The sequence below is a fragment of the Dipodomys ordii genome, unplaced genomic scaffold (assembly GCF_000151885.1).
Source record: "Dipodomys ordii isolate 6190 unplaced genomic scaffold, Dord_2.0 Scaffold23, whole genome shotgun sequence".
NCBI lineage: Eukaryota > Metazoa > Chordata > Mammalia > Rodentia > Heteromyidae > Dipodomys > Dipodomys ordii.
The window spans coordinates 9454446-9466374 of NW_012267239.1; the positions used below are offsets into that span (position 1 = coordinate 9454446).

General features: G+C 51.2%; 1 protein-coding gene across 1 annotated transcript in view; it reads left to right on the forward strand.

Annotated features, from left to right (window-relative positions):
• Positions 1-11929, forward strand: part of Ksr2 (kinase suppressor of ras 2) — a 200347-nt gene that overhangs the window by 51383 nt on the left and 137035 nt on the right. Inside the window, exons 4-5 of the mRNA XM_013014295.1 lie at positions 11093-11236; positions 11827-11924. Coding sequence (XP_012869749.1) covers positions 11093-11236; positions 11827-11924 — 242 coding nt within the window. The remainder of the gene's footprint in view (positions 1-11092; positions 11237-11826; positions 11925-11929) is intronic.

The window sequence follows — 11929 nt, forward strand, 5'->3', positions numbered from 1 at the left end:
CCCTCAGCTCTTCAGCTCAAGGCTAGTGCTCTACCACTTGAGCCACAGCACCATTTCCGGCTTTTTTCTTTTTGCTTATGTGGTGCTGAGGAATCAAACCCAGGGCCTCGAACATGCAAGGCAAGCGCTCTACCACTGAGCCACCTTCCCAGCCCCATGTCCCTTAATCTTGACTCAAAGGATCCCACTCACCTAACACAGCTTTTAGAGGGGTCTGGACTGAAGACTAGAGTTTAGTTGCTTTGCCATAGGGAGGTCAACCAGATGTTCCCATGTGAGCTTCTGGCCTTGGCGTCTTCTAAAAGGTCTTGAAGACTGGCAGAGCCTAGATGATATTTTACACTGACTCCATCACCGCAGATCTGAAGATCTGTTGAGCTGAGCCTCTGGGTAGGGGGAAGGGAGGGTACAGGGTGGGGTGCCTTTGGTGCTGGGAGTGGGGTGGGGGTAGGATGGTGGCCTTGGCCTCTGCCTCAAGTCTTCCTCTTTCTGTCTATCCTTCCTTGGCCAGGACTTACAGCCAGAGCTTGCTTTTTCAAATTGATTTCAAAGATAACGATCTGATTTAGTGATTTATCTGATTAAGCTTAAATGTATTATTACATACTTAAACATATTCCAGTGAGCTCAGAAAACGAACCACAGGACTGTCCTGGGCTACATTTCCGGGACCCACTGGAGCAAGTTCAAGAACAGCATAATCTACTTAGAGGAAAACAGAACCAGGCTCTAATCCAATCAGCATCCTCGTTAGGCAGAGCACCCCTCCCCACCGCCCGTGACCTTGTGCTCGCAGACCAGCCTCTGGAGCCTAGAAGGGGCTGAGGGGTCTGTGTTCAGAGTTTCCAAGGTCAGCTTGACCCCAATGCTCCTCCTCTCCCTCCCTGCTGAGCTGGGTCTTGGGGAGTCTTAGATGTCTCTTATTTATTTGTTTTTCAAGTAACATTTATTTCTCTTTGGGACATTAAAATCATTTATAACCCACAAAAATTTGGAAAACAGAAAAGAATATATATATATATATATATCCCATCAATTATGATCATGCCTATCTTCACATCTTAATGTGAGCTATTTCACATGAAGGATTTCAGTATTTAAAAGTGCTTTCAAAATCACCCAAGGAAGATACAATTACATTTTAATTATAATAATTTCCTGGCTTCTTCCCCCCCACTCCATATCCATTTTTAACAAAAGAGAAATGATATTAAGATGAGATAGCTTGTCTCGTACCCTTTTCTCCTTGGCTTCATTTATTTATTTTAGCTGAGTTGTTAATTAGTTTTCTGAAAATCACTGGTGACACCTCATTTCTTCCTGCAAATATGGCAGTTTTGTGCGGCTGTTGTTCAGGGTTCTGTTGTGATTTTTTTCCCTTTGCTTCTGTTGTCTCTTGAGTGATTGTTTCTACACATACTAACGTGTCATCCTCGGGTGGCCCAGTGTGTGCTCGGTGGTAGTAGATTTTCATGTGGTACCCAGGATACATGCTGGACCTAGAAGGTAAAGCTGATCTTTGCAGAAGGGGAGAGAAGGGCTCTGGCTGTCTGGTTTGGGCACCTCTGGCCTTGGATGGCTGTGGTGCTAGGAGCTTACTCCATGGCCGCTTTGTCTGGCTTTCTCCCCTGAAATGAGCTCACAGGCTGCCACCACCAGGGAGTTTCCCAGCATGCTTCCTGTCTACACCTCCTCCCTTCCCCTCCCTCATCCCTGTGGGTCATTTGATGCTCACCATCCTGTCTTCAGTGTGGGCTGGGCAGACCCAGGCCCTGGCATCCGGGGAGCTGGGGTGTGGTGGGGGAGATGGATGGGCAGTGGTAAATGGTGTGCCCCGGGACTTGCCCTTCATTGTCAGCCCTTGATAGCATTCATTTCTCCTCCTGCAGCTACAGAACACATTCGCCGGCTTCACAGGCTGGCCTGTAAGCACACCTCACTCCAAGAAAGCAACCCCGGTGTGCACACATTTATCAGGGGCGTCTCAGGGGCCGGCCGCTGGGCCCCGTGTGTGTCCTGTGCCCCCAAGCACCTTGACTTGCTACCGCAGCACGTGATGTTACCACAGTCTGGGGAGGCTGGCATTTTTGCTGTTCCCAGATTACAGACAAGGGAGTGGAGACACAGAGGGGCCAAGCACCTTGCTTCAGGCCACACAGCCAAGAACAGACCCACAGGCCTTGCTGATAACCATCGGCCCCATACTGGCTCAAGCAAGGCTTTGCTTCCCACGTGACGAAGCTGCCGAAAGCCAGGTGGGGAGCTGGGGTTTTGGCCCCCACTAGTTTGACCCCGGAGATCACTCTTTAATGCCAATGCCGGCCAGCTTTGGCTTTGAGGGGCACTGTGGACGAGCTGGAAGGTGGGGGAGGCCCTGTCTCTGAAGGGACCCATTGTCCTAGGTTCCAAGGTCCAGCCCGGGTCTTGTGGGTAGAGGTTTCCAGCCATTATTACTGAGGGCTGTGATTATGATTCTGAGATTGGGGTAGGGGTGGGAGTAGTCCTTTGTTTGGAGACAGTGTCTCACTCTGTAATCCGGGACAGCTTCCAACTCTGGATCTTCCTTCTTCAGCCTCTCATTCCCCTCCCAGGGCTGAGATTACAGGCATGCGCCTCCACACTGGACCGGAGGTCCTCTCTTTAGGGAGTGGTGAGCCTGCTGTGGGCCTGTAATTCTCTCTAAGCTGAAATGTATATTGAGGATATGAGACACAGGAGCCCTGCCAGCCCCCTCCCCCTTCTCTCCACTTATTGAGTCATTAATTAGAACCATCTAATTCCCCATATCGTTTCGTTATGGGGATGCGGGGGAGGGTGATTGAAAGAGAGAAAGTCAGATCATTATCTCCTGCCACACTCAGAGCCTAATGGAGTTTTGCTAGAATGGTTTCGAAATTCAGATGTGAAGAGACAGCTTATCTTCAGGGACTTCTCATCAGCAAACTTCCTCTGCCAGGGGACAGAGCCTTGTTGTGGAAAGGCTGGGCAGGGCCCCCAGTGGCCTGTGGCAACTTTCTCGTGAACAAGAGTGCACTTGGTTCAACTCTGACTTCCGGGATTCTGAACAAGGTCTAGCAGAAGGATGTTGGCTCTTCAGCCTGGGCCTTTGAAGTTCTCTGAGCAGCTCCAGGCTCAAACTTGTGCTCTGTCGGAGCTGACAGACGGGCAGACCTGCATGCTCTTCCCTCAGCCTGCAAAGTGATGACAGTCGCCCTGCATCACGGAGGGATGTGAGTGAACTAAAGTAATGCTGGACATGTAATCTCAACCACATGGGAGGCAGAGTTAGGGGGATTGGGGTCTGAGGCTGGTCTGGGCAAAAGTGTTTGAGATTTATCTGCAAAGCAAACTAAAAACTAAAGGACTAGGATGTGGTTCAAGTGGTAGAGCCCGTGACTAGCAAGCACAAGGCCCTGAGTTAAAGCCCCAGTCAGTATCCCACAAAAAGATAAAACAATGTTTTTAGGACTCAGCCCTGCTCCTTGACTCCAGGCAGTATTCAGTGTTGAAAGGTGTCACTTTCTCCATCTCTTTGCGGGGCACTGAGAATCCAGGGGCAACTTTACCCGCACAGAAGATGCAAGTTTGTGACGTACAAGCTGGTGTGAAGAAGATGTCTGTGAGCCAGGTTCTGGTGGCTCATGCCTGCCATCCTAGCTGTTTGGATAGCATGTTGAGAACACCTTCTTAACCCACAGCCAGGTGCAGTGACACACACCTGTCATCCCAGCCGTGTGAGATGCTGAGATTGGGAGGATCATAGGACTAGGCCAGCCAAGGACGCAACTTGCCAAGACTCCATCCATCTTGGTGGAGAGCAGCTGGATGCAGAAGTGTGTGCGGCTGTGAGCTCAGAGACAACAGGGACCTTGAGTGTAAGCTGATCGAGGCTCAGGTGCTCAACCAGTGAAAACCTGGCCTGGAGGTGTGGCTTGGGGGTATCACACCAGCCTAGCAAGAGCGAGGTTCTGAGTTCACATCCCCAGTACTACCCCTTCTCCCTGAAAAAGAGCAATAATACCTCTTGTGCTCCTTGGGCTCCAGGCTCAGAGCTACTTATTGGGTCATTGCTTCAGTTATGAGTGTGTGACAAGCACTTGGACCTTAGGCATGATGGAAGCAGCCGTTGTGTTTTGCTTATAGATTCTGAGTTCTTGGGAGAAACACAGAGGCTTGGTTTGACCAGCTCCACTATGGCTGAATCGCCATGCATGTGACAGGATAGCAGCAGCACAACTAAAAATGCAGGAGGCGAGGCTTCATGCTCCAGAGGCGTGGCTTCACCCCCAGGAGGTGGCGCTTCACCCAAGGAGGCATGGATTCAACCTCAGGAGGTGTGGTTTCACCCTTAGGAGTCAGGGCTTTACAACCTCAGGTGGCAAGGCTTAATCCTCAGGAGGCGTGGTTTCACCATTAGGAGGCCGGGCTTCATCTTCAGGAGGCGGGGCTTTACCTTCAGGAGGTGTGGTTTTAGTCTCAGGAGGTGGGGCTTGATCCTCAGGAGGTGTGGTTTTAGTCTCCAGAGGCGGCCTTCATCCTCAGGAGGCATGGCTTCACCCCCAGGAGGTAGGGCTCAGTAGGTCTGAGGTGGGGGACTTTGCATTCTTGCCAAGCCCTTGGTATTGCCCAGGCTGGACAGGACTGTGTTTTAAGAAGCCAGTGCCCAAGGTGCCGTTCTCCCAAGTTGCTTTCCTTGAAGCTGGTAGAGCAGAGCAGATGGGGTTGTTTCTCCTACAGCCACAGTGGGGGGGGGACATGTTACCCCATGTTGTCACACAGATGTGTGGCCATGGGGGGTGGCCTCAGGTAGGTGTGGGGGCAGGCAGGGCCTGGAGGGAAGAGGTCACCCAGGGCCAGGTTGGGGCGCTATGGGGGGAAAACTTCCTCAGCCCCGGCCACCCCTCGCTGTGGAACTCGGAAACTTCTGCCATGCAGACAGCTGGACATACATTGTTTGGGGGGAAAAATCCCTTCTTTCTTGATGGATGTAGTGATGACTCGTCAACTTATCAAATTCTGGTGCCTTTTGAGAAACATCCCAGAACACTTCAATTTTGATTTAACTTAATTTTCTGTCACAATTGTCACGCTCCTGCATTCATTTATTTTTAGCTTTGCGTTATAAGCTCATTAGTGTTACCGATTTCTTTCTTTCATCCCTGTTTTCCTTTTTTTTTTTTTCTCGGAGCAACCAAAATAGCACCCTCAAAAGAAAACACAAAGACCAGCCGACCATCTGGGGTAGCTGCACAGCAAAGCCATCTTCTCAGAGCAGTGGCCATGTTAACCACATTTCTTCTGCATGCTAGCCGGAAATGATTGGGGGAAAGATCAGAACCAGACATCATTTTTGAAATGGAGAAAGGGTTACTTCATCATCTGCTGGCAGTTGGTAGAAATAGTGTAGAGCCCTGCTGGATGCAGTGGTTCACTCCTCTAATCCCAGCTATTCAGGAGGTGTGGAGATGAGAAGGATCTCAATTCTAGACTAACCTAACCATACAGTTAAGGAGATTTCCCTAATCTCAATCAATAAAAAGCTGGTGCTGCATGCCCGCCATTCTGGCTATGTAGGAGGATTGTGATCTGGCCCTGTCCAGGCTGGCCCAGACATAAATGCAAGATTCGCTTAGAAAAATAGATGAAGTAAAAAAGGGCTGGGTCTGTATGGTTGAAGTGGTAGAGTGCCTGTTTAGCAAGTGCATGGCTTGGAGTTCAAATCCCAGTATCTCCAGCAAGGGGGAAAAATAGGAAAAAAATACAGTTCAATGAGAAATGAGAATGCTAGTTTGCTGAAGTATTTGAGTAAAAATCACTCAGATCCATTTGTTCCTCGGTGGGCAGCTCCCCCGTGGCCAGGTCTTGGGGTGGGGGTGGGGTGCCTGGCGGTGGGCCTCTTGTCTCTTTACCCCTCTCTCCCTGTGGCTCTGTGGTTGTAAGGTAGGGAGGAGGGGGAGGCTCACACTGGTGGGAATCGCCGGCTCCATGTCTCCTTCTCTCTGTTCTACGAGCTGGTGGTGGGTGGCAGTGACATTGTCTCCCCCCTCAGCGTCTCCCCTGTCAGGTCTCATCAGGACCCCGCAGGGCCCCTGCAGCAGCGCGGATTTCATCCCAAGAAAAGGAAGTGTCATCAGGGCTGGGTTGGCGGAATGGGCCCTTGGTAATGGATGGTGACAGGTGCTGGGGACTGCCACGCAGTTCTCAAGGCCCTGCTGTGCCGCCTGCCTGTGCGGGAAGATGTTTGTGTTTCCAACTCACCCAACACTGGCACATGTGACTAAACAGAAATGAGATACTACTGGCGCGTGCCACCAGGTGGGCAAAACTTGAACCTTGAACCCAGGAAGAGGCAGACACCAAGAAAGGGCCACAGGTGGCTGGCTTCCATTTCAAGGCTGGGAAGGAGCAAATCCACAGAGACAGAAAGAAGATTGCTTGTCCTGGAGGGGCCGGGGGTCGGCAGGGATGGCAGGGCTGCTTCACGGTACCCAGCCTCCTTTTGGAGAGATGGAAGCAGCTGAGCATCTTGGTGAATGCCAATTCTGCTGTAGCACACAGCTAAGCACACTGGTGCTTATGGGCATCTTGTGGCATTTTCGCCCATGCCTGCAGCATGGGGTGCTAGCTGAGGCTGAGTGACAGACCCCTCCCCCCAGACAGACACCTTTCCTCCCACATCCTCTCTGGGGGGGTTGTTCCAGAACATTCTATTCATTCTTTTGTTTTGCTGGTCCTGGGGCTTGAATTCAAGGCCTGGATGCTGTCCCTGAGCTTCTTTTGCTCAAGGTTAGCACTCTACCATTTGAACCATAACCCTCCTTCTGGCTTTTTACTGGTTCATTGTAGATGAGAGTCTCATAAATTTTTTTTCCTGCCCAGGCTGGCTTTGAACCTCGATCCTCAGGTCTCAGCCTCCTGAGTAGTTGGGAAGACAGGTGTGAGCCATCAGTGCCTAACTTGAATAAGCGCTTTAGCATGGGGAAGGGCAGGGCAGACACGGGAGTCTCTTGGGAGATAGAGTGGGTATCAGGCTTCACACCTGCCACCCACAGCCAGCAGGCATCCTCTGGAAAGAACTCCTGAAGCTCTAAGTGGAGTGACCCCGTCTGGGTTGCACTGGGGGGGGGTGCTCCCAGGACAGAGCTTCCAATGCTTCTGGGGACATCCTAGACAATGAACTTACCTCATCCTCTGTTTTGCCCAAACCCTCTTCTCTCTGGCCTAGAACTCCAACCACCCCCCCCCCCCCGCCTGCTCCCAGCTCTGGGGGGATGGCAGTCTTCCCTCCCTCCCTCCCTCTCTCCTTCTCTCTCTCCCTCCATTCCCTTCCTCAGGCACCACCTGAGGAAGGAGAGCAAATTCCTTCTCTCTCTTTGTCTTCATGCACCATAAATCACCCTGACAAGGCCTGTTATTACTTAACTCTGTGTTCTCTCCAAGAGGGAAGGGAGGGAGAGCAGGAGAAAAACATCATTTTGCCCCGAATTGCTTCAAGAATGGAAATATTGTTTCTTACGAATTAATATTCATTAAACAGATCAGGTAAACACTCAGTAATGACAATGCATAGGCCATTTATCAACCGAGCGTCAGCCTGCAATTATCAATCAGATGGCACTGAGAGAAGCAGTAATGGAGGCTGCGTGTGTGTGCCTGTGTGTGTGTGTGTGTGTGCGCGCGCGCGTGCCAATATTGGGGCTTGAACTCAGAGCCTGGGTGCTTTCTCTTAGGTTTTTCACTCAAGGCTAGTGCTCTGCCACTTGGAGCCAGAGCTCCATTTTTTTCTTTTCTTTTTGATGGTTAATTAGCGATAAGAGTCTCACAGACTTTTCTGCCGCCCAGCTTCTGTTGACATCTTGATGTCAGTCCAGTCAGACCTGCTTGTGACATCAGCCCATCCTGGTTAGGGTAAGAAGTGGGTGTGGGATTAAGCTGCCATAGAGTGTCTTCTTTGTCATAGCAGCAGGCAGAGACTCATATGCTGCCTGCTGTCCCAAGGGAGGAGCCAGGCTCCCAGCATATCCCCTGTCAGTGTTCCAGCCTGAGGACAGCTCTGTGTGTGTGTGTGTGTGTGCACGCACGCACACACGTGCGTGCGGCAGTGTGTGGCAATGTGTATGGGTGTGAGTGTAAGTGCATACTGGCTCATGCACACGAGTGTGTGAGTGCATGCCCGAGTGTGTGTCTGAGTGTGAGTAGAGTGTGGGAGTGAGTATGCCCCCGGCGTTTGCCCTTCGAGCACTGGGGTATTTTTAGGGGTGACTCATTGCATGAAAATAACTGGTTATTTTTATGATCGAGCGCATCAATCACGAACGCCATCTCCCTCTCTGGAGAAATCTCAGCCAACCGGCAGCCGAGACTGGAAGTCGGGGATGAGTCAGCCATGGGGCCAGGAGCAGGGGCAGGACCAGGCTCCTAATAATAGCTGCCTGGGTGGAGGGTACTCCAGTCTGCCAAGGGATGCTGGGTATGCAGGACTGGGGTTGATGTAAGCAGACCCTTTCTCCCAGTCATACCTGCTCCCAGACTTGGGAAGATGCCACCAACTCGCAAGAATCTTTCTTTTTATTTTTGGCAGTACTGGGGTTTGAACTGGCAGTGCTCTACCACTCAGCTAAGCCCACTATGGGTACATCAGGCCCCCATCGCCTGACCACGCCCACTGGACCACACCCACTGTGACCGAGCCATGCCCGCTACCTCCTCTCAAACCTGAGTTTTTGGGGGCTTGTATCAGACCACAGCCCCAGTGAACAGTTCAAATTGGGAGCCTTACCTATCTGCCAGGATCAACCTGCCATGTTGGTTCATAACCATGGTTGTGATGCTATTAAATGAGAAATCAGTGCTAGACAGTTCCACTTGCTCTGTGATGATGATGATGATGATGATGGTGGTGGTGGTGGTGGTGGTGGTGGTGGTGCTGATTTTGTGCCCATACTGGGACTTGAACTCAAGGTCCTCATGCTCTAGCTTGCTTTTTTCACTCAACACTGGCCCTCTACTACTTGAGCCCCAGCTCCACTTGCAGCTTTTTGATAATTAATTGGAGATAAGAGTGTCATGGAGTTTTCTGCCAGGCAGGCTTGGCTTAAATTTGCAATCCTCAGATCTTAGTCTCCTGAATAGCTGGGATGCTAGACATGAGCCACTGTAGCCTGGCTGCTATCATTTTCTATACTTACGACTGCAGACACGTTTTCAAGCAGTGTCTGAAAGTTCTGCCTCTTGCCCAAAAGTTATAGGGATCAACTAACAAGCACTTGGAAATATTCATGCACATCCTTAAACTGCTAACTCCCGCCCAGGGTCTCTCTGCCTGAGCTGTCTGTGGCAGGCACAGGCAGGGAGCAGATGTTCAGATGCCCGCTCTGAAATTCTAAGCCACACTTTTGCCTGTTTATACAGGTTTAATAGGAAGTGACAAAGAACTTAGACACTTGCCTAGATTTCCTGAAATTATTTTCCCCCTCGAGAGATGGCTTTTATTTCTCTCAGTCTCTTATCAGAGGAGGCCAAAAGAAAAATGGTGCACCTTGCAAATGCTTTTCATCAAGCTGGAGACCTTTCATTTCTTAAGTCCCATTCCTGTCTCCCCGCCCATCTCAAGACTTGAAATAAAATGACTTTCCAGAAACCGGTGACAAGATAGGGAAGATGACGATTAGTATCCCTTGGAGCTCCTTGTTGCCACACCTTTCCTATTTAAAATGAAAAATTACCTCTTTTTCCCTCAGACTTTATTAAAAAGAGGATCAAAAGGAAGAAGGGTGGGGTTGAGATGCTTCTGTAGCTTCTTCCATGCGGAGTGGAGTCGCTAGCAATTTAGCAGCCGGCAATTTGGGGTAATGAAATGAGACCTTTTTCTTCTTTTTTTCTTTTTCATCCCCAGACTTCTGATTTTGAGATGGAGGGGATGGAAAGGAAGAATATTTCATGGCGAAGGGAATTTGGTGGGGAGGGGTGGGTAAAGATTGGCTTCCATCCTTTTTGATCTTTTTAGGCTTTGAAAAGAAACTTTTAGGGAAGTCGGGGAAATTAGCAAAGATGGCGGGGGGGGGGGAACAGGGAGAGCTGGAACCTCCTTGAAGGCAGTGCAGTGTGTGTGTGTGTGTGTGTGTGTGTGTGTGTGTGTATGTGTCCTTGGAGGAACTATAGGTTGTTTAGGGAAGTGGAGCATCTCCTATTGCCACAGATGACTTTGCCGACTTGCCGTCTCTTGTCCAGTAGCATGGATGCAGGCCAGCACGAAGGGTGCTGGACCCTCTAACTCACACGCTCGCTATGAGATGGCATGAAACACATGTCGTTGCTTCTTGCTGGAACATTCCAGGGCTGCTGTCAGGAAGCCCCTATCATTTAATTTTATCACAGTTCTGGGGCTTGAAGTGTTGAGTCAGGGTGTGTACTGGACTGTACCCCTCTAAAGTCTGGGGAACTATCTATTCTGAACCTCTTTCTCCCTGGTTGTTGTCTGGTGAGGGCCAGGACTCCCCAACATTCCTTGGCTCATAGCCTCATCCTTACAATCTCTATATCCATCTTTATTCAACCTTTCTATGTCCCACCTTTTCTTTTTCTTTCTGTTTCCCTTTTTTCTTTTTAGCACGGGGTTTGAACTCAGGGCTTCATATTTGCTAGTCAGGTGTTCTACCACTTGACCTGTCTTTTTTAAAGTTATTAAAACCTCCTGAGTGTGAAGCTACTGTGCTTGATCCTGTCTTTTCCTCTTTATGGATATCACCAAGTAACACAGGCTGGCCTTGAAATCATGATCTTTCTGTCTCAGCCTCTCCAGTGCTGGGATTACAGGCATGAAGCACCATGCTCCTCTTACCCATCATGGTTTATATCAGCAAAGACTCTTTTATCAATAGTGCATGGGGGGGGGTTCGGTGTATCTTTCTTGGGGGAGCACAATTCAACCTCAGTAAGGGCTGGGTGAGTTTGCCCTTGGAGAGATAAGGGTAACACCTGGAAAAATCTGTAAGACAAGGACTGGGGGAAATGTTGAGTGCTGGCTCTGCGTCAGGCAGGAACAAGGCTCCGTATACCTTCATCTCATTTAATCTTCGGTGGCATCTTGCAGATAGGCGTTTTCTCCTGTTGTCCACCAACACGCCCGCAACACTGCCGGGTGACTTGTCCTTGCCACACCCCGGAACCCCCGCGCCGCAGTTCCGCGCTACCCAGTCACACGTGGAGACACTGAGTCACAGCCGGGAAACACGCTGTGCCTGATCAACACGCATGCACCAGCCCGACCTCCCACCTCCGGCCTCCCTCCCTCCCGGCCTCCCTCCCTCCCCGGAATCCGTGGGATCCAACCCATGCGGGGGCTGCGGGGCGGGCGATGCGCCCCAGCCCCCAGCCCAGCGGCCCTTCCCTGCTGTGTGGCCTCCGCTCCCCCTCTCTGCCTCAGCCTCCTCATCTACAGTTACTCTTGTCCACCTCTGGTGGCCGTGTGGCACGGATCCAGCGTGCACGTGCCGCGGGGTGCACGGGCACGTCACGGGCACGTGGTACAATTGCGTAGGATGTGAGGGACACGCGAGGCGACGCGCACGTGCTTCTGTACCTAGGACATGGTACACGTGCGGTGTAATAATTGCACGTGACGCCACGTGCGCACGCTGTAAGGGACGCACGGTGCCAAGCACATGCGCATACCGGGTGACTGGCCCATGGCCTGCTGGGGCTACCACGTGCTAGTGAGAAGGCGCATGCGCACGACGTCGGGTGTAGATGACGAAGCGCGACGTCAGGCGCACACAGGCACCTGGTTGGTGCTCCTCGGCTCATGTGTTTCCCATTTCCACGCAGGTGGGAACCCCTCCAAGCAAGACTGGACAATCCAATGGCCCACGCCGGAGCAGGAGCCGGGCAAGGAGAACAGCCTGCTGTGCCCCGCGGAGCCCGCGGCCCG